Source organism: Pseudophryne corroboree, chromosome 6 (genome assembly GCF_028390025.1).
Source record: "Pseudophryne corroboree isolate aPseCor3 chromosome 6, aPseCor3.hap2, whole genome shotgun sequence".
Lineage (NCBI taxonomy): Eukaryota > Metazoa > Chordata > Amphibia > Anura > Myobatrachidae > Pseudophryne > Pseudophryne corroboree.
Genome location: NC_086449.1, coordinates 525,382,453 through 525,406,339, shown reverse-complemented (window position 1 = coordinate 525,406,339; position 23,887 = coordinate 525,382,453). Strand labels below are relative to the sequence as shown.

Sequence of the window (23,887 nt, the reverse complement as noted above, 5' to 3'; positions counted from 1 at the left end):
ATAGTCTGCCCCTAGAGGAGAGAACACAAAATAGGGTGATTACAGCGTACTAACGCTCAGAGCAGGGTCCTAAAACTGTCAGGACCATGTATTTTTCATCCCATCTACAAGTGTCCCAAATGAAGCAGCCATGTTGGGCACAGTACAAAGGTTACACTGTTGGAGGTGAGATATATGGCAAAACTGAGCCGTGTGTAGTATGATAAACTCCTTATGGGTAGAACTATCCTAGGTAACCATCTGGGGAGACCTGCGCAGGTTGCTACAGAGGAGGTACACATTACTGTGCCCTACACACTGGGCGACGGTGACGGGCAATGTGAACAATATAGCTCAGAAATGAACAATATATCGTTCATATGGTATAGTGTGTAGGCACCAACGATGTTAGATGCGCGGCCCCGCGATCATTCATCGTTGGTTTCCTGGCGTTTTTCAATGCAAAGCAATTTGGCTGATAACTGTCATCATTCAGATCGTTCATCGTCCAAATTGCTGCCGTCGCCCAGTGTGTAGTGCGCTTAAATGCATTCTTGAAATGGCATCAGTCAAATGCATTCTGAACAAATGCAGGCCAAAACCCACAGCAATTTTTGCGGTTAAACGCCTTTTTGTTATTAGCACATTATTTTGTCAGATGTATCATGTTTTATTGCACTTTTTTTGTAGCTTTATTTGTCTGCATTTGCACTAACACAGAACAGTTAGAGAATCATATAAATAAATAGAAGTGCAATACATTTCATATGTATCACATTTTTACTGAAGGCATAGTTTGGAACAGCAGTGGGTTTTGTGTAACCTTATTCTATAATGTTAATGTAATTATTATTAAAAAATGATGTTATATTTTATATTAATATTTTGAAGTACTTAACTTTGCATTTAGTTATTTTTTTTTACCATTTTACAATTATACTCAATATTGTCAAAAAGAAATCTATTTTTCTAGACTTTCTGTATTAATTTATACATTTAGAAATTTATGCTGTGAGCTAGCACATACAAACTTAAAGCGCTCCTATAAAAACCCAAGTTTACAAACAAACACCCAGTGGGTAATTAAAATCAATTGGTCACATACACTGGTGTTTCAAGAGATGAATAGGAATCCAACGTTGGTTATAGGCAGGTAGATCTAATTCTCATATAAATGTAAGACAAAGAAAAAGTGCAATAGTGCGATTATCCTTTTAAAAGTGCATGGATTTATTTTAATATTGCACTTACACCAAGCAGATGAGATCAGTAGCATATAAAATAAATCCTCGTTGGCAGTACAGCAGCAAAGGACTGAACGATAACAGTCCTTATAATATCCAGTGCTGATATCAAACAGATGCAGCTAGACATCAAATGGGTGTCGTACGGTATGCCGGCGCTCGGGCTCCCGGCGACCAGCATACCGGCGCCGGGAGCCCGACCGCCGGCATACCGACAGCGTGGCGAGCGCAAAGGAGCCCCGTGCGGGCTCGCTGCGCTCGCCACGCTGCGGCCAGGTGGCGCGCCACACTATTTTATTCTCCCTCCAGGGGGGTCGTGGACCCCCACGAGGGAGAATAGTTGTCGGTGTGCCGGGTGTCGGAATTCCGGCGCCGGTATACTGTGCCCCGGGATCCCGACATTCGGCATACAGAAGACCACCCCATCAAATAGACGAAATAAAAGCATATAGATAAATCCCCAATGAAAGGTACAGCCACAGGAAGCGTACGCTTCTGAAGAAGAACTATGAAAGTTTGAAACGCGTTAAGTGTGTACTCTCCCGCTTGAATTGTGACCCCTTTGAGTCTTACCATCTGCACTGGACGCTGAGGGACTGTGTTGGATCCTGGTTTCCGGAGCCATCATCCTTGGGTGCTTTATCTATCTGGCCCCTTCCAGACCTTGCTTCCTGTGGCTGTACCTTTCATTGGGGATTTATCTATATGCTTTTATTTAATCTATTTGATATCTAGCTGCATCTGTTTGATATCAGCACTGGATATTATAAGGACTGTTATCGTTCAGTCCTTTGCTGCTGTACTGCCAACGAGGATTTATTTTATATGCTACTGATCTCATCTGCTTGGTGTAAGTGCAATATTAAAATAAATCCATGCACTTTTAAAAGGATAATCGCACTATTGCACTTTTTCTTTGTCTTACATTTTATATGAGAATTAGATCTACCTGCCTATAACCAACGTTGGATTCCTATTCATCTCTTGAAACACCAGTGTATGTGACCAATTGATTTTAATTACCCACTGGGTGTGTGTTTGTAAACTTGGATTTTTATAGGAGCGCTTTAAGTTTGTATCTCTCTCTTTCCCTCAACTTGTGTGTTTTAAGTGTAAAGGGATGTACACTTTGAGATATAATTTTTAGCTGCACTTGTGAATCAATTTGCGCATGTTTTTAAACTATCTTTCTACTGTGAGCTAGCACATGGCAATAATCACACTGTTCTCTTATCAGATTCGCCTAATTCCAAATATAAACAATTCAAGATAAAAGGTATAAGAAAATAAAAACAAATAGCAAAAGCAATAGTTTATCATTTTAATTTAAGCCAGCTCAAATTTGATACCTATGGCGATGAGAGGCATTTAGGGGAAAACTTACTAAAATGAGAGTTCTATATAAGATGGGATGTTGCCCTTAGCAACCAATCAGATTCCAGGTATTATCTTCTAGAACAGGCATTCCCAACCACGGTCCTCAAAGCACACCAACAGTGCAGGTTTTAGTGATATCCAGGCTTCAGCACAGGTGACTTAATTAGTAGCTCAGTTATTTTGATTTAACCATCTGTGCTGCAGCCTGGATATCACTAAAACCTGCACTGTTGGTGTGCCCTGAGGACCGTGGTTGGGAATGCCTGTTCTAGAAGGTGCTAGATAAATGAGAAGTAGAATCTGATCCCGTCTTAAATAGAACTCCCATCTTAGTAAATTTACCTCTAAAAGTCAAAAAATTGTGTCTTGCAAATAATCATGTTCAGGAGAACAAATTATTTTTACTACTCATCTTACAAGTAAACATAATGCCACAACAATGGATGTTAGTCAAGTGGTAAAGACAATTCTCAACGTAACACAAACACCTGCAGTGAATTAAAGAAAAGTTATACTATCGGAATATTGCTATTACCTCTAGATCCATGTTTCCCAACTCCAATCCTCATGGATCTCTGAACAGTGTATGTTTTCCAGATCTCCTCAGTATAACAAGTGAAATAATTAGTTCTACCTGTGGATCTTTTGAAGTGTGTCAGCCGGTAATGACTTTACCTGTGCACAAGCTAGATCTGGAAAACATGCACTGTTAGGGGGTTCCTGAGGGCTGCAGTTGGGAAAACGCTGCTCTAGATCACAATCATGAAAATATCCCCATTACTAATGCATTAACAGTGGGTCATACCCCAATAACTCCATACAGTAGACTAATTACCACTTGTTGCACACAGATAAGGATATTAAAAGTCAAAAGGCATTTGCTACTCAACTATAGATTAAGGGGCACCTTTTACACTCCTCTATTGGTATCACATGGTGCTACCATGAATGTGAGGTCAACTGACCAACCATGTGCGGCGGCCATTAACAGAGAGGGTTCCTACAGATATTTTCTGCAGAGTGTAGCCCATAGGATGCAGCAGCTAACGCAATATGACGATAGCATTCGCTGCCTGGGCCAAGCTCTCGACTGCGAAGCCTAGCAGCCCCTATAGAAATCTATGGGGGCTAATTCTGCTTTCAGAAATAGAGGCACCTGGCAGATATCCGAGATATCTGTAGCGGTCCCTCCATGGTACATGCAGGGTACCTTACCAGAAATGGGTGGTTTCGGGTGGATATAGGGCCTAATTCAAGGTTAATCGCAAAAGCAAAATCTTCCTCCGATCGGCATTGCAGGTGGGGCAGATATAACATGTGAAGCGAGTTAGATTTGGGTGGGTTGTGTTCAAACTGAAATCTAAATTGCTGTGTAAATATAAAAGCAGCCAGTATTTACCCTGCACAGAAAAAATTTACCCCCCCCCCCCCCCCCCCTTCCCCCTGCAGTGCACATGGTTTTGCCCATTCGAAGAGTATTTAGTTTTTTGCAATCAACCTTGAATTGGGCCAATACTGCAGACATTTGAGAATTAGGCACTTAAGTGTTTCTACAGCTACAGGCAGTAAGAAATTGTGCTGGATCACGCTGTAATCAGTGCCTGGTCTACCATTAGGTTATAGCCTAGGGCACTGAGACTTTTGGGTGGGGGGGCTGTGCCAATGTCACTCACTGCTGAAACCTTTACGTACATAGTGCTACAGCCTCATCTGGGCAGCCTAAAGAGCCGCATGAGGTTATCTTTAGGGTCCTCCTCACAATCCCCAGAAACCAAAGTCTCCTTTACAGTCAACATACATTGTTAGGTTAGCAGAAGCAAAGATCAATCAGGTCAGTTATATATCAGTTATCTGCACACCGGAATGGCAACTTCCTGAGCATTGATAAGCACTGAGTTCTGTGTTTAGCAGATGTACAGGGGGAGTTATAAGAAATTAGCCAAGTGCGTCAATAATAGTCAATCAAGCTGTGGCTGTATTACAACCCAGGTAAAAGCTGTACCTCCCCCATTGGAGGTTGCATCATTGACCAAACCATAAAGGTGGGTACACACTAATAGATATATCTGCATTTCAATTGATCTGCAGATATATCTATGGACGGATCGGGCAGTGTGCTGTGCATACACACTGACCGATCCGTCGGGGACCGACGTCATGAACTGGGCGGGCGTGTATACACCCCCGCCCAGTTCAGCTGTCAATCCCCGCCGGCCGCCGCAGCATGTGTACGGGCGGTCGGCAGACCGCCCTGTACACACACAGCGACGCGCCAGTATATCAATAGATATATTGGCCGTCGGCTGTGCTGCGCGGCCGACGCGATACGTCTGTGAACGACGGAGTTCACAGACGTATCGGCCGTACACACTGGCCGACAGTCCAGCGATATATCGGCCGTTCAAGAGAATGGACGATATATCGACCAGTGTGTACGGGCCTTAAGAATAAGGATTCATTCAACTTACCAGTGTCATCTTTAATTTGTCAGTGACTGCTGTATTGTAAAGCTGGATCTTCTCTTTGGTCTCTTCCTTACTGAGGTACGACAAAGGATCTCTTTCCTTTTCAACATCCTAAAAAATAAAACAAAACAAAGTGAAATCCTTAGTCGAATGGGAATCTCACATTTTACTACACATTACAATTCACAGCAGTTTCAATAAACAAACAAATGTACATAATGCTTAGGAGATCAGCAAGGATCCTGTGCTTTAGTTCAACAACTGAAGAGACACGGCTGACCTACCAGCAGATTCATGAACTGGAAAACATCATATAATGATATCTCCTTCCTTATACTAATGTATGCCCCTAAATTCCCAAACTGCATATTCATTTCACTAGTAGGCCTAATAAATATTGGGGGATTCCAAAAAACATGACATTCACCATTTGCTTTCTGTGAGGACATGATCAGTGTATAGGGTGTCGGAGTTAAAATGTATATTGAGAAAGCATTTCATATTGTACAATATAGGTGCAGGCACATATCTCAAATAGGGACTTACCTTTGTGTTACATATACAACAGAGTAACCCTACACTATTACATTCTGCTGGAACAGCAAAACATTTATAAATAAATAAATAAACAAATACACACACACTCTGTAAGTAACTATGGGGCCAAGTCCATTGTTTTTGCCCCTCCTGCTGGGCGTCTTTAGCAAAATAGTCGTCAATCAGAGATATTCAATTGTTGCAATGATCAGATGCCCATTGCTTTCGGGTTTAGCAGTGCAAAGTGGCTAAACCGGTCTAAAAAGCCTTATTGGGTCCCCAAAGCCCGGGTTTGGCCACCCAAACTACGAACTTTTAGACATTTTTTCTTGCACCTCCGGGGCCTACGAGAACAAATGTGACTGCCGCGGCTAATGAGCATCTATTGGAGCAGGTGGAGCACTCCACAATTTAATCAGCCTCTATAAGTTACACTGATTCACTAAATGCTGCTCAAATTACTTGCTGAAATTTAAAGTAATTTGGAATATCAAACATTTTACTAGAGAGAGAGTGTGTGTGTGTGTGTGTGTGTGTGTGTGTGTGTGTGTGTGTTTTTTTTTTCTATCTATCACCTCCTTGCTCCCCTCACATTTCCAGTATCCCTTTGGGAGTTTACTATATACCTTCAGCTTATTATTTATTGCCAGTTATTTACATAGCGCACACATATTACGCTGCAATTTACATAGAATATTTGGCCATTTAAATCCGTCCCTGCCCCAGTAGAGCTCACAATCTATATTCCCTGTCCCATGTACATGCAGACATTCGTGCTAGGGTTAATCTTGTTGGGAGCCAAATTAACATACCAGTATATATTTTTGGCTGTGGGAAGAAACCGGAGCACCCAGATGGAAACCCTGCAAGTACGGTGAGAATATACAAACTCCACACAGTTAGGGCCATAGTGGGAATCAAACCCATGACCTCAGTGCTGTGAGGCAGTAAAGCTAAACCATTACACCATCCGTACTGCCCATAATTGTATTGTAAAACCACACATCAACAACTCAGGTAAATAAATAGTGAGGTAATAAAGGCCTTTCCCATCTCTACACCCAAACCCTTCTTACCCACAGACTATGAAGGGTATCCAATTACCCACAGTCAATACCGCAGGTAATTGTATCGCTGGGTGCTATCCTATTAGCACCGATGTGGCACGTTCCTGCCCCCGATCCGCATAATCCACAATAAGTGGGCTGACGGAGCCACAATAACATATGGGATTGGGGACTGATCTCCGATCCCATGTGTTTTTACTCAAACGCGGGTCCGTTTTGGGCTGATGAAAACAGCCTGCAATGGGATACAGCAATAATGACCATCGGTAATTAATTGCGATAACCGTTCGAAACCGCATCGGGGCTAATTGGATACACCCCAAAGGGTTAAGGTAAACTTCATGTCACACCACAACATCAGTCACTTCGTGGCTAACAAGGTGGTGGGTCCCGGAAACAGATTTTAACTTGATGCAATCAGCTCACACCCTACGGTGGGACAATATCATCGCAATCTATGCTACAATGTGGCTGTGCGTTTCATCCTCTAGGAGACATATCAAAATAAAATCTGAAAAACAATGAATTTCGAAATTTCGGCTCATACAAACTTTTCACTCTCCAATTAGTGCAGTATTCCTCTATTAAGCATCACATTTTATACCATGGAGCTGTAAAAAGCTGCCTTAATGGCTGGACGGCTTCCAAAGCATTTGTTCTGAGACTGCAACTACTCCAAGAGGCCAGCGATATAAATATAACACAACCACTTACCCAAGGCCCATATATAGTCTGAGACTAGGATGTTCTCAGAGCTTTGATTTCAGACAGGATTGTGTCCTGAGAGCTGTGCAGATCTCAAAGCAATGGTAATTTGTATGGGATTGGTAAAAGAACAGCTCATAATATAGCCGTGTATCAGCCAGTCCAGTGGATAATTATCTTTCTATTTAACCCACCTGTGCTGGAAATGCAAAGAATTCCTATCCTACAATTGCCAATACACAGCAATGGTTTTTTGGTGTAAATGAGACTTGCTGGAAGCTGCTCCCAATTATGTACGAGATTCAAACCTGTGCAATAGTTCAGTGTGCAATTTTTATAGCGTGATTATGTAGTACTAGAAAACCCCACTTTATGTGAAATTCACACTCTGTATATAGTTCAAATATATAAATCTTACCATGTGACATATATACGAAACAGAAATATCACCCATATTAAACAAAGGCAAGTTACCTAAAGATCAACACAGCAGGTATTACGATTTAGGGCTGTATTCAATAAGAGTCGGAAACTGCCGTCTTGTCGGAAAGACGGCAGTTTCCAACTGGAATAGGTCGGAAGGGGTTCCGACCTATTCAATAGGGGCACATTTTTTCAGACAAGTCAGGAAACCAGACTTGTCGGAATGCTGTCGGAAAGCAGGTGGATCGGCGGAAAACCCGCCGATCCACCTGCTGCTGTGGGAAATGGGGCCAAATACGACAGCTCCCGCATGTCAGTCTCTGCCACGTTGCAGAAGTGCAAGAGCATCGCACAGTGGCAATGCTTTTGCACTTCAGGAGTAGCTCCCGGCCAGCGCAGCTTTTGCGTGCTGGCCGGTAGCTGGTAGTCGCTGCCCGGGTCGCATCGGCTGCGTGTGAAGTCACGCAGCCGCTCGTCCTCCGCACGGCCCAGCCACGCCTGCGTTGGCCGGACCGAGCAAACAAAACGGCAGCCGAACGCCGCCGTGCCGCACCCTCCCACCTAGTGACAACCTCTGCATGTCAATCAGGCAGAGGCGATCGCTAGGCAACGACAGCCATCGGCTGTCAGCCATGTGCCGGCACATGCGCAATTCTGACCTGATCGCTGCACTGCGATGAACTGCAGCGAGCGATCAGGTCAGAATGACCCCCTTAATGTCCAGCTCTCCACTCCCCCGGCTGGCTCTCGATGTCCAATCAGTATGAGACATCACTGATGCAGAGTCCATGGACTGACACAGTGGTATAGAGTGGAGACACAAATGGACAAAAGTATTGAGAGACGTAAGCAAACCTTATGGCACTACACATGTGCAGATCTGTCTGTGATGACAGTTGCCGTGCCCCTTAAACCACAGTGCCATTTGCAGGTGTGAATGTGGTGGCGAGAGTCAGCACCTCAGAAAACAGGGGAGCTTTGGCCCCATATTCTGGGCGTGCTGGTGCCAGTGGCTACATCCGAGGATGCAATTTCTTGGGTCTGAGCAGCGTGAAAACACCAGCCACACAGAGGGGAAGATGTATTAACCTGAAAAAGGCATAAGGAAGTGATAAAGGGACCAGCCAGGCAGCTCCAAGCTGTCAATTTGCATATTGGAGCTGACTGGCTGGTGCGTTTATCACCTTGCACTTATCACTGGTTTATCACTTCCTTATGCCTTCTCCAGGTTAACACATCTGCCCACTAGTAAACTGGGGGTTATGACTGATGTTCATGTAGAGTGATCAGATGCTGCCAAACAAAGGTGGTGTGTGTGTAACTATGCACAGATGCCAGTGCCTAGTACACCCTTCAAGTCTATTTTGGAATGCCCTTCAGAGCTACCGTTGTATTACTCCTGATGTCATCAAAATGCCTTCCTTTCAATATCTCATTCATCTTTAAGAACAGAAAAAAGTAATTGGTGGTTACATTACACAGTTATTGGTTTACTAACTAAAAACTCCCTCACAGACAGAGCGCACAAGATACATGAGTTGATGACAAAAAGTTTGGGTCATTTCAGTCTAACTTTTTCATGCAGCCTAAGTTAGCATTTTCTTAACTGTTGATTTTCACTTGCTGTGCTATGCTCCTGACAGCCCACGATTTTCACGGTTAGGCTGTGTTATAGCAAAGGGGTGTTGCAAGGTATAGTTAGTACAGAAACAGACAAGAACATGCAAAAGGGCAAACAAACCAACCTTAACATTTGCTTATAGTCTACGAGGCATAAGAGAACCCTTGGCACTAGAGCCACAAGTATTCAACTCTCTAGGATGTTGTCATTGTCACCTGCACAGTCAGTCACTCTCTTACAATGCATGCTGTGCTGCTCCGCCTCCTTTCCTAACAGAGGAGGCTATTTGGCATTCTAGACCCTCTCCAACCAGGAGACGCCAAGTATGGCCTGCATACCCAGTGAAGCATGGACCTCTGGTGAGTGATACCTGCCACTGTTAGCAACGCTCAGTCACATAACAGTACAAATCTGAAAACATGTCTTACCATTTAACATAAGTTAATTAGCTTCAGAAAAGGAATGCGACTAGCAGTTTTATTACCCATCTTACTTTTTTAAATGTTTGTAGCCTATGGGTCGAATTCAAATGCCCCCTGCGACTGCACTCGCCAGTTGCTTTTCAAATGCTGATGCCAACGGGTGTGAAAATGTAATTTTAGCTGGGGGTAGCGAGCTGAAATGGGTGTAAAGAGACCTAGTTGGGCACCCAAACGGGTCTTTTCATACTCGCGCCCATTACTTTAGTCAGGTTTAGGGGCTTTGCGCGCCTAAACCAGAGTGTAATTGGCGCGATCAGCGCAATAATTGGGGGCATTTGAATATCGCGTTGCGTTCTCCCGTCACTTTAAATGGGAGACCGGGGGTGCTATAACATTTGAATTCTCCCCCCCACAGTATCTTGACACCCCAGAAAAACGTTTGGCTTCTAATGTTGAACGTCTGGAACCCAAAGAGAAAAATCCTGCCACCCTCTGGTCTACAGAGATTTTAGAGTATATAGTGCCATCAATAAAAGGGAACAATAACCAAACAGAAATCAGTGAAATAATGATGGAGTCATGTAATACGGTTATGCAATAGCAGAGATCAGAAAATCTAAATAAAACATAATAAAGGAATAAAACCAAGTATAAAACCCAGAGCTGTGTTTGTATATTGGTAGACAGAACAAAGTGTAATCACCTCATCGCTTCAAATTTTTCTCTTTCAATTTTGCTATACCCTAAAAGGTTGTGCTTTAAAACTGGGTGCTATGCCAATGTTAAGACAGACAACTGTAAGGGACTTAAAAATAACTCTTTATTATGTATAGATAATGCTTGTGGTTATATGTCAAACACTAAAAGGAAGAAAACAAATAACAGTTTTCAGTTCATACTCAACACAGACGATGGTCTGATCTACATAAAGAATGTTTGCAGATACTGTAACGTGTAAGTAGCAGAGCCAAATAAATTTCCAGTTTGAAATGTAAATACAGTTTCAAAATGATTAATGTATGATATTTTATTTAGAAAATATATTTCACCATAAATATTCACATATCTCTCCGAGTCCCCAACCCCATTCAGCCTGTCACACCAATATTTTCTTTATTTTCTGACACCTTTCAAATATTCCCCCCAAAAAATCCTATCAGGACTCAAATAGCAGGTAGATAATCAAGCTGTCAATGGCAAATATTCACTAGATCACCAATACTTTTGCCTCCGACCCTTAATTTCCTTACAACCATCTAAAACTTGTTCTCAAATGTTATTTATGGGCCTGATTCTGAATTGCAAGCAAAGCCAAAAAGCAGTGAACTGGGTAAAACCATGCTACACTGCAGGTGGGCTGATATAACATGCGCAGAGACTTAGATTTGGGTGGGTTATCTTTTTTTCTGTGAAAGGTAAAAACAGGCTGCATTTGAATGTATCCGACAAATACTTGTCAGCTGTATTTTTACACTGCAATTTAGATTTCAGTTTGAACACACCCCACCCAATTCTAACTCTCTCTGCACATGTTATATCTGCCCTATCTTCAGTGCAACATGGTTTGGCCCAGTTGTGTGCTTTTAGACTTTCATTGCAACACTAAATCAGGCCCTATGTGTGATGCTTAGCTCACAGTGGAGCAGATTGTAGTTATTGAAAGGCATTACAACCCCGAGAGGTCTTTGGATATACGACACCACGCTCACACTAGAGCGAATAGTGCGATTCTTTACTGGAGAACAGCGTGCAACAACAATATAACTTTAGGAACAGAACAGACAACACTAACCAGGAAGTATCAGTAAAATGTAATACGTTCCTGCATATACTGCTACAAAATAGTTGGCAGTACACGCAGGGAGTAAACACAGCAGGGAGTAAGTGTATACCTCTTTCACACAGCACAAATAATCCAGTATCAACCCAGTATACTGGGACGACGCAGGTAGCTGTGCGGTGTGAAAGGGGACAGTGACGAATTCCCGGGTCGCCTGACCAGGTAATTCAACCCGGGAATAAAGAAGGGTTACTCCCGGGTTGAATACCGGGTCAGGTACAGTGTGAACGGGTTGCCAGGTCAATGTGACTCGGGACCCATTCACAGCAGAGGCGGTGCAGAGGTGATGTCATCTCACAGCACCGCCTCTGCCCTGATGCCACCTCCGCACTCTATGGCATTGCGATGTGAAAGCAGTAATAGTGATTGAGACTAGAGGGAAGGCCCAAACATGCGCAAACCCTTAAGGTTTTCTGGCTGTACAGAATGAGTTATATGCAGAGCATAGGATTTTCCTGTACTAAAAAAAAAAAAAAAAAAAATAATATGATTTTTAGAGTGTGGGATGCATCATGCTATAAAATTCCGCCACTGGTTGCATGCATATCAGCATTTAACACTGTCAACATGTGGCACACTGGAAGGGATCCTATGGGATTCTTTTTGAAAAATACAGCTTCTATTAAGCAATGCCATCTATAGATGGCATTGTCTATATTGGGTACAAGCTCTGGAAAGTTTTGCTTTCTGGAGCTTGATGCAGATGGGAAATGCGCTCAAACTTCAGAAAAACAAAATTTTTAGTAGGATTTACCACACTTTTGGTGTTTATGCATCCTACCCAGAGTGGCTTACAACCTTATCTATATCAAAACAATATATTTTTCTGCCAAAAAAAAGAAATAAATACATATTATGGTAGCACTCCACTTCCTAGAATATACTTCTGCTTAGTTTGAATACTTCAAGGAAATATGGATTACAAGTAAATGGTTCTATCGTATGGAACATAAACTAGGAACTCAACAATAACACTTCTGTGTATAAATATTCCTTCAACTTCAAAACTACCCTTTATGGGGTCCCAAGGGCCGACATGCCTCCTGATTCTTTTGAGTTTATGCCAGCACTTTTCAGCTCAGACTTCCAAATCTTTCAAACGGCATGCAGCATGAAAAGTACTGCTATGTACTGTATAATGGTCAGGAAAACAAACATGACGTTCTGTTTTACATATGTAAGAACCAATGAACAATATTAAAAATAAGAATTTACTTACCGATAATTCTATTTCTCGTAGTCCGTAGTGGATGCTGGGAACTCCGTAAGGACCATGGGGATTGGCGGCTCCGCAGGAGACTGGGCACAAAAGTAAAAGCTTTAGGACTACCTGGTGTGCACTGGCTCCTCCCCCTATGACCCTCCTCCAAGCCTCAGTTAGGATACTGTGCCCGGACGAGTGTACACAATAAAGGAAGGATTTTGAATCCCGGGTAAGACTCATACCAGCCACACCAATCACACCGTACAACCTGTGATCTGAACCCAGTTAACAGCATGATAACAGAGGAGCCTCTGAAAGATGGCTCACAACAATAATAACCCGATTTTTGTAACAATAACTATGTACAAGTATTGCAGACAATCCGCACTTGGGATGGGCGCCCAGCATCCACTACGGACTACGAGAAATAGAATTATCGGTAAGTAAATTCTTATTTTCTCTGACGTCCTAGTGGATGCTGGGAACTCCGTAAGGACCATGGGGATTATACCAAAGCTCCCAAACGGGCGGGAGAGTGCGGATGACTCTGCAGCACCGAATGAGAGAACTCAAGGTCCTCCTCAGCCAGGGTATCAAATTTGTAGAATTTAGCAAACGTGTTTGCCCCTGACCAAGTAGCTGCTCGGCAAAGTTGTAAAGCCGAGACCCCTCGGGCAGCCGCCCAAGATGAGCCCACCTTCCTTGTGGAATGGGCTTTTACAGATTTTGGCTGTGGCAGGCCTGCCACAGAATGTGCAAGCTGAATTGTACTACAAATCCAACGAGCAATAGTTTGCTAAGAAGCAGGAGCACCCAGCTTGTTGGGTGCATACAGGATAAACAGCGAGTCAGATTTCCTGACTCCAGCCGTCCTGGAAACATATTTTCAGGGCCCTGACTACGTCCAGCAACTTGGAGTCCTCCAAGTCCCTAGTAGCCGCAGGTACCACAATAGGCTGGTTCAAGTGAAACGCTGAAACCACCTTCGGGAGAAATTGAGGACGAGTCCTCAATTCTGCCCTGTCCGTATGAAAAATTAGGTAAGGGCTTTTATAGGATAAAGCCGCCAATTCTGAGACACGCCTGGCTGGAGCCAGGGCTAACAGCATTACCACTTTCCAAGTGAGATATTTTAAGTCCACAGTGGAGAGTGGTTCAAACCAATGTGATTTTAGGAACCCCAAAACTACATTGAGATCCCAAGGTGCCACTGGAGGCACAAAAGGAGGCTGTATATGCAGTACCCCCTTGACAAACGTCTGAACTTCAGGAACTGAAGCCAGTTCTTTCTGGAAGAAAATCGACAGGGCCGAAATTTGAACCTTAATGGACCCTAATTTTAGGCCCATAGACAGTCCTGTTTGCAGGAAATGCAGGAAACGACCCAGTTGAAATTCCTCTGTAGGGGCCTTCCTGGCCTCGCACCACGCAACATATTTACGCCAAATACGGTGATAATGCTGTACGGTTACATCCTTCCTGGCTTTGATCAGGGTAGGGATGACTTCATCCGGAATGCCATTTCCCTTCAGGATCCGGCGTTCAACCGCCATGCCGTCAAACGCAGCCGCGGTAAGTCTTGGAACAGACAGGGCCCCTGCTGGAGCAGGTCCTTTCTTAGAGGTAGAGGCCACGGGTCCTCTGTGAGCATCTCTTGAAGTTCCGGGTACCAAGTCATTCTTGGCCAATCCGGAGCCACGAGTATAGTCCTTACTCCTCTCCTTCTTATGATTCTCAGTACCTTGGGTATGAGAGGCAGAGGAGGGAACACATACACTGACTGGTACACCCACGGTGTTACCAGAGCGTCCACAGCTATTGCCTGAGGGTCCCTTGACCTGGCGCAATACCTGTCTAGTTTTTTGTTGAGGCGGGACGCCATCATGTCCACCTTTGGTTTTTCCCAACGGTTCACAATCATGTGGAAGACTTCTGGGTGAAGTCCCCACTCCCCCGGGAGGAGGTCGTGTCTGCTGAGGAAGTCTGCTTCCCAGTTGTCCACTCCCGGAATGAACACTGCTGACAGTGCTATCACATGATTTTCCGCCCAGCGAAGAATCCTTGCAACTTCTGTCATTGCCCTCCTGCTTCTTGTGCCGCCCTGTCTGTTTACGTGGGCGACTGCCGTGTTGTTGTCTGACTGGATCAGCACCGGCTGACCTTGAAGCAGAGGTCTTGCTAGGCTTAGAGCATTGTAGATGGCCCTTAGCTCCAGGATATTTATGTGATGTAATGTCTCCAGGCTTGACCACAAGCACTGGAAATTTCTTCCCTGTGTGACTGCTCCCCAGCCTCTCAGGCTGGCATCCGTGGTCACCAGGACCCAGTCCTGAATGCTGAATCTGCGGCCCTCTAGAAGATGAGCACTCTGCAACCACCACAGGAGAGACACACTTGTCCTTGGTGATAAGATTATCCGCTGATGCATCTGAAGATGCGACCCGGACCATTTGTCTAGCAGATCCCACTGGAAGGTTCTTGCGTGGAATCTGCCGAATGGGATTGCTTCGTAAGAAGCCACCATCTTTCCCAGGACCCTTGTGCATTGATGCACTGAGACTTGGCCTGGTTTTAGGAGATTTCTGACTAGTTCGGAAAACTCCCTGGCTTTCTCCTCCGGGAGAAACACCTTTTTCTGGACTGTGTCCAGGATCATCCCTAGGAATAGAAGTCGTGTCGTCGGGATCAGCTGTGATTTTGGAGTATTGAGAATCCAACCGTGCTGGCGCAGCACTATCTGAGATAGTGCTACCCCGACTTCCAACTGTTCCCTGGATCTTGCCCTTATCAGGAGATCGTCCAAGTAAGGGATAACTAAAACTCCCTTCCTTCGAAGGAGTATCATCATTTCGGCCATTACCTTGGTAAAGACCCGGGGTGCCGTAGACAATCCAAACGGCAGCGTCTGAAACTGATAGTGACAGTTCTGTACCACAAACCTGAGGTACCCTTGGTGAGAAGGGTAAATTGGGACATGTAGGTAAGCATCTTTGATGTCCAGAGACACCATATAGTCCCCTTCTTCCAGGTTTGCAATCACTGCTCTGAGTGACTCCATCTTGAATTTGAACCTTTGTATGTAAGTGTTCAAGGATTTTAGGTTTAAAATTGGTCTCACCGAGCCGTCCGGCTTCGGTACCACAAACAGTGTGGAATAGTACCCCTTTCCCTGTTGTAGGAGGGGTACCTTGATTATCACCTGCTGGGAATACAGCTTGTGAATGGCTTCCAATACTGCCTCCCTGTCTGAGGGAGACGTCGGTAAAGCAGACTTTAGAAAACGGCGAGGGGGAGACGTCTCGAATTCCAATTTGTACCCCTGAGATATCACTTGAAGGATCCAGGGGTCCACTTGCGAGTGGGCCCACTGCGCACTGAACTTCTTGAGACGGGTCCCCACCGTGCCTGAGTCCGCTTGTAAAGCCCCAGCGTCATGCTGAGGACTTTGCGGAGGCGGGAGAGGGCTTTTGTTCCTGGGAACTGGCTGTTTGTTGCAGCCTTTTCCCTCTCCCTCTGCCACGGGGCAGAAATGAGGCGCCTTTTGCCCGCTTGCCCTTATGGGGCCGAAAGGACTGCGCCTGATAATACGGCGTCTTCTTAGGTTGAGAAGCTACCTGGGGTAAAAATGTGGATTTTCCAGCAGTTGCCGTGGCTACCAGGTCTGATAGACCTACCCCAAATAACTCCTCCCCCTTATAAGGCAATACTTCCATGTGCCTTTTAGAATCCGCATCACCTGACCACTGCCGCGTCCATAAACCTCTTCTTGCAGAAATGGACAGCGCGCTAACTCTTGATGCCAGTCGGCAAATATCCCTCTGTGCATCACGCATATATAGAAATGCATCCTTCAAATGCTCTATAGTCAGTAATATACTGTCCCTATCTAGGGTATCAATATTTTCAGTCAGGGAATCCGACCACGCCAGGCCCGCACTGCACATCCAGGCTGAGGCGATTGCTGGTCGCAGTATAACACCCGTGTGAGAGTATATACATTTTAGGATATTCTCCAGCTTTCTATCGGCAGGTTCCTTTAGGGCGGCCGTATCAGGAGAGGGTAGTGCTACCTGTTTAGACAAGCGTGTGAGCGCTTTATCCACCCTAGGGGGTGTTTCCCAACGTGCCCTATCCTCTGGCGGGAAAGGGTACGATGCCAATAACCTTTTAGGAATTATCAGTTTTTTATCGGGGGAAACCCACGCCTCATCACACACTTCATTTAATTCCTCGGGTACAGGAAAAACTACAGGCAGTTTTTTCTCACCAAACATAATACCCTTTTTAGTGGTACTTGTATTATCAGAGATATGCAATACATTTTTCATTGCTTCAATCATGTAACGTGTGGCCCTAGTGGAAGTCACGTTTGTCTCCTCATCATCGACACTGGAGTCAGTATCCGTGTCTGTGTCTGCCATTTGAGGTAACGGGCGTTTTAAAGCCCCTGATGGCATTTGAGACCCCTGGACAGGCACAAGCTGAGTAGCCGGCTGTCTCATGTCGTCAACTGTCTGTCGTAAAGAGCTGACACTGTCACGCAATTCCTTCCATAAGCTCATCCACTCAGGTGTCGACTCCCTAGGGGGTGACAACTGTATAATAGGCAATTGCTCCGCCTCCATCTCATTTTCCTCCTCAAACATGTCGACACAATCGTACCGACACACCGCACACACACAGGGAATGCTCTGATAGAGGACAGGACCCCACTAGCCCTTTGGGGAGACAGAGGGAGAGTATGCCAGCACACACCAGAGCGCTATATATAGACAGGAATACCACTATAAAATGTGCTTTTCCCTTTATAGCTGCTGTTAGTATCAAAACTGCGCCAATTTAGTGCCCCCCTCTCTTTTTTACCCTTTTCTGTAGTGCAGGACTGCAGGGGAGAGTCAGGGAGACGTCCTTCCAGCGGAGCTGTGATGGAAAATGGCGCCCGTGTGCTGAGGAGATAGGCTCCGCCCCCTTCTCGGCGGCCTTTTCTCCCGCTTTTTTGGTGAGTTCTGGCAGGGGTTAAAATATATCCATATAGCCCTGGGGGTTATATGTGGTGTATTTATGCCAGCCAAGGTGTTTTACATTGCTGCTCAGGGCGCCCCCCCCTAGCGCCCTGCACCCTCAGTGACCGGAGTGTGAAGTGTGCCTGAGTAACAATGGCGCACAGCTGCAGTGCTGTGCGCTACCTTGTTGAAGACTGATGTCTTCTGCCGCCGATTTTTCCGGACCTCTTCTTGCTTCTGGCTCTGTAAGGGGGCCGGCGGCGCGGCTCTGGGACCGAGCTCCGAGGCTGGGCCTGTGTTCGGTCCCTCTGGAGCTAATGGTGTCCAGTAGCCTAAGAAGCCCAATCCACTCTGCACGCAGGTGAGTTCGCTTCTTCTCCCCTTAGTCCCTCGATGCAGTCAGCCTGTTGCCAGCAGGTCTCACTGAAAGTAAAAAACCTAAAACTAAACTTTCACTAAGAAGCTCAGGAGAGCCCCTAGTGTGCACCCTTCTCGGCCGGGCACAAAAATCTAACTGAGGCTTGGAGGAGGGTCATAGGGGGAGGAGCCAGTGCACACCAGGTAGTCCTAAAGCTTTTACTTTTGTGCCCAGTCTCCTGCGGAGCCGCTAATCCCCATGGTCCTTACGGAGTTCCCAGCATCCACTAGGACGTCAGAGAAATGCCCATAGTGCACCATAGCAATGGGTAAGATTAAAATTGGATGCCACTTGTTCTTGCAATTACTGAAGCACCTAACAACTTATGGGCCCTACACACTGGCAGATAACAGAACGATTCGAACGTTCTCATTCATTAACGAGAACTCGTTCATATCGTTCAGTGTGGTAGCACCAACGATGAACGATGTGTGGCCCCGCGCTCGTTCATCGCTGGTGCCCCATCGCTTGTGCATGCAGGCCAATATGGACAATCTCATCCATATTAGCATGCACTGCTATGGAGCCGAGTGATGGGGGGAGTGAAGAAACTTCACTCCCCCCGCCTCCGTATCGGCTGTCGGGCAGCGGTCAACAAGTGTGTAGGGCCCATTAGTCATACAAATTAATTATACTAAAAATAAAAATACTTGCATATCCTAAAACAGAATGTGGAGGTGTTTTTGTTTTATGTAACAGACCGAACTCTACAAAACATCTCTAACTATTATACTTGCACAGTTTGCATAACATGCCTATCTTGGATCATCCTAAAGGCAAGAGACGACTGAACATCGTTTCCAGGAGCCACAGGTTTTCAGTGAATGGAAAAACAAAGTTCCATAAAGGTGATGGCAGACCACAGGCAGAAAGGATTACATTAAAAAAAAAAAAAAAAAAAAAGGAGAGAGAATGAAACGCTTCGGGTTTTGATATAATCTACCACATGCTGGCTTCCTGAAATATGACGACAAGTCCAGCAGAAGAATTAGATGCCCCAATGTGAAACAGAAAAGGGACAGTACCATTTAGGAGATATCCGCAAATAAATATGGAAATGGTTCATACTAGTTTAGCTCCACACTTAGGGACTTAATACCCCTTTCACATCGCACAAATAACCCGGTATCGGCACAGCATATTGCCGAGTCGAAACAGGTCAGTGTGCGATGTGAAAGCACCTTTGCAGAATTAGCGGGTCGCCTGACCCGGCAATTCAACTCGGTTAAAAAGAAGGGTTATTACCGGGTTGAATACCGGGTCAGGTGCAGTGTGAATGGGAGCCGTTTCGATGCGACACGGTTCCCATTCACAGCATAGGGAGAGGCGGCGCAGGAGATGAGCTCATCTCCCAGCGCCGCCTCCACCCCCGCCCCTGCTCCCCCTGCTGCTATGGCAACCGACCCGGTATATTGCCGGGTCGGAAAGCCAGCAGAGGAGAGCAAATGCCGGATCCCACCCGGTAAGGACACGTTTCTCTTACCGGGTAGGATCCGGCATTTGCGATCTGAAAGCAGCATTAGAGTTAGGAGCAAATCCACCCAAAGGGAACATTTTAGAACCTGGACAGACCATTGTTTGCATGCTGGGAAATGGACAGCTTTTTCAAGTAGTGCAATGGCCTCCAAAATCTTAATCTGTACACACATTTTATTCTGTGTTTCGCCACATATGCAGTCCAACTATAAACTGGATTTACTCCAAACTTTGGAACAGATTCAATTGTTTTGGGCGTCTGAAAATCCCAACAAATAAACCAAATAAAAACAATAATACAAAAGTTCTTTTAAAATACCGTAACTTTAATATATGTAATGTCAGTGTCATCATGAATCATGGCATGGCAAACTACACACATCACACAAACTGCAAATGGAAAGAAACTGCAAATGGAAAGAAACAGAGATGTTAAAAAGGTACAATAGTTTGCAATTGCCTTGCTCCATTTGTAAATCTGAATATTCCTGCACACTAGTTTTATTGAACGCCCTAAGTAGAAACACAAGTTTGCAGCATTCTCAGTACCCAGCAGTTTCACAAATTTGACTGCATCAAACCAAAATGTGGAAAATATTCTTTCTACTGAAGCTGATGCTGCAGCTGTTATCAATTCCTGTACAGCTACCATGATATTGTCATTACCAGCTACAGTTTCTGAACCAATGTGCAGTTGTCACCAATCTATTGGTGCCACTGTTGACACAACATCGTGGTCAAACAAGAGGTCATTAAATGGGGTTGCTTTTGCTTGGAACTTGACTAGTGATGGTAGAAGGGTACTTGAATGTGGATATTTTTTTCTTTGGCAATCTTAAGAGCTTCTAACTTTTCTTCAGCAGTTAAACAACCACCACAGTAATGCGAGACCATGAAGAAAGCGAGAAAATGCTCAGGTCCCAATGCTTGATTATTGCGGTCCAAAAATTTCTTCATGCTTGGTTTGTCCACATTTAATTCCTTCAAACTATTCTCTAATGTTTTCCACACGTGTACAGCATTGGAAATGGTGCAGCTATCTTTTTAACTGTGTTAAGGGCTATTGAGATGGTCTTTAAGTGGTTAAATAATTGTTTCTCTTCTGAAACAAATAATTGCATTTCTCTTCTGCCCATTGTTGATAACTTCGTTATACCCTTTTACAGCAAAATCAGGGTCTGACCCAGGATTTGGAACACTGTTCCAAGCCGAGTCAGACCCGGGACTCCCCCCTTTTACACCGCAGTGCCGATCCGGGACATTACTGGATCGGCACTGTTTACACTGCACCCGGGTGCAATGTCTTTTGGGCCGGCGCTTAGAGATGACGTCATATCCAGGCGCCGGGAAACCCTGCAGATCAGGACTCCGGAGCGTCAGTCGGGGGGCAAGCCCAGCAATCTGGAAGCTTCTGTGCTGCCACCAGCCTCCGGGCACCAGACACAGTGCTGCTGTCTACACAGACAGCATGTGCCGTGTCCCCAGCCTCAGGTGCTGCATGGCAACCAGCATGGTGCTGCTGCCTGTATAGACAGTGTGCGCCATGACCCCCAGCCTCCCGCCAGACACTGCGGTTCAGGAGGTCAGCCATGCTGTAAAAGAGTAAGCCATTTACACTGCCTCCTACCCCAGGTCTTATCCGTGTCCAACCCTGCTTGCAAGCCGGGTTGGATTCCCAGGAAAATGGATCCAGGGTTTTGGAGAAAGACCCTTTTACAACGCCTGCAATCTTGGGATTTTGCGCACTCCCGTGCAAAATCCTGGGATATTTCAGGCGGTGTAAAAAGGGTTTAATAAACAATCTCATCAACTTGTTCACGGTTTTCTTCACACACTTTCATAATAATTGACCAACGCTTAATGTAAGAATTCAGACAGTCAACTAGTGCATTCCACCTTACATACTGAGGAAGAATGAGCTTCAGCCCGCTCTGTTGTCTATATTTGGCACATGCAAAATGACTGTTTTTAAAAATACTTAGCAACATAAACTAACTGCTCCTTGTAACAATAAATTAAACACCTTGATTTTTTTATTTAAAAGAAAACAAATAAAGAAGATTTATGGTAGACTTACCTTTGTTAAATTTCTTTCTGCAAGGTACACTGGATTCCACAGGGAATAACATCGGGGTGTAGAGTTGGATCTTGATCCGAGGCACCAACAGGCTAAAAGCTTTGACTGTTCTCAAGATGCACTGCACCGCCTCCTCTATATAACCCCTCCTCCGTGCACAGGAGCTCAGTTTTGTTAACCAGTCCAATGCAGTAGCAGGTAAGAGAGAAGGTAGATGTTAGTCACGTAGAACCACGTTCTCATGACAGGAGAAGGGACCAGTGGCTAATGTATACAAACCCAAAGAAGCTTAGTGCGTCAGGGTGGGCGCCCTGTGGAATCCAGGAGGGACTGGACAACCAAGTGTAGAGCTTGCGACCTTCAACGGGTCCGATGGGATGACCGTTGCAAAGAACTGGCGAGGGGGACGTCTCTTGAAAGAGACCGCGTACCCGTGAGAGACAGCGTCCTGCACCCACGCGTCTGAAGTGGTCCTTAACCAGACCCGGTGAACTGCAGGAGCCAGGGTTCCCCAGGGGGAGGCCCGTCCAGTCATGCTGCAGGCTTGTCCTGTTTGGAAGCAGGCTTACGGGCAGCCCAGGATTGTTTACATTTAGGCTTACCGGTCTTGGAGTACACCTGACCCTTTGATTTACCTGAAGTCCGAAAGGAACGAAAAGTAGTACTTTTAGCTTTCGGAGCAGGAGTAGTAGTATTAGGAAGGCACATAGTCTTAGGAGAGGCTAAGTCAGTCATGACCTTATTAAGATCTTCTCCAAATAGGATGTCTCCCTTAAAAAGGAGTACCTACAGAGTCTTCATGGAATCTAGGTCCACCTTCCAGGACCGCAACCATAGAATTCGGTGAGCCAAAATAGACGTAGAGGACACTTTGGACGCCAGAATACCTGCCCCAGAGGACACCTCTTCAATATAATGGGAGGCGGTGGTAATATGAGACAGACACTGTTTGGCAATGTCAGAAATATCCTGAGGTAGCTCTTCCTCCAAAACCTGGACCCAAGCATCAATAGCTTTTGCAGCCCAGGAGGCCGCAATAGTGGGCCTGTGAATTGCCCTAGTTAGGGAATAAATACACTCCAGGCATTCCTCCAAACGCTTATCTGTCGGCTCCTTCAGGGAGGTGACAGGCAGAGAAGAGGATACCACAATCTGGGCAACATGAGTCAACCGGCGATGGAGTTTCCCACTTGGTACTCAACTCCGCAGGGATAGGAAAACGAGCAAACATCTTCTTGGATAGGGCAAACTTCTTTCCTGGGGAGACCGAAGCCTCTTGACGTATGTCAATTAAAAAGGTCAGAGTGAGGAAAAACTACTTTAGCCACTTTCTGACGCTTGAATTTATCAGGCTTTTTTGATGAAAATAAGAATTTACTCACCGGTAATTCTATTTCTCATAGTCCGTAGTGGATGCTGGGGACTCCGTAAGGACCATGGGGATTAGCAGCTCCGCAGGAGACTGGGCACAACTATAAAGAAAGCTTTTAGACTACTGGTGTGCACTGGCTCCTCCCACTAAGACCCTCCTCCAGACTTCAGTTAGGATACTGTGCCCGGAAGAGCTGACACAATAAGGAAGGATTTTGAATCCCGGGTAAGACTCATACCAGCCACACCAATCACACCGTATAACTCGTGATACAATACCCAGTTAACAGCATGATAACAACTGAGCCTCTCAACAGATGGCTCAACAATAACCCTTTAGTTAAGCAATAACTATATACAAGTATTGCAGACAATCCGCACTTGGGATGGGCGCCCAGCATCCACTACGGACTATGATAAATAGAATTACCGGTGAGTAAATTCTTATTTTCTCTAACGTCCTAAGTGGATGCTGGGGACTCCGTAAGGACCATGGGGATTATACCAAAGCTCCCAAACGGGCGGGAGAGTGCGGATGACTCTGCAGCAACGAATGAGCAAACTCAACGTCCTCCTCAGCCAGGGTGTCAAACTTGTAGAATTTAGCAAACGTGTTTGACCCCGACCAATTAGCTGCTCGGCAAAGTTGAAGAGCCGA

General features: G+C 45.3%; 1 protein-coding gene across 3 annotated transcripts in view; it reads right to left on the bottom strand.

Moving 5' to 3' along the window:
• Positions 1-23,887, bottom strand: part of RASSF3 (Ras association domain family member 3) — a 437,534-nt gene that overhangs the window by 12,765 nt on the left and 400,882 nt on the right. For all 3 annotated transcript variants that reach the window (XM_063927543.1, XM_063927544.1, XM_063927545.1), the window contains one exon: positions 5,069-5,176. In XM_063927543.1, the coding sequence (XP_063783613.1) occupies positions 5,069-5,176 (108 nt within the window). The remainder of the gene's footprint in view (positions 1-5,068; positions 5,177-23,887) is intronic.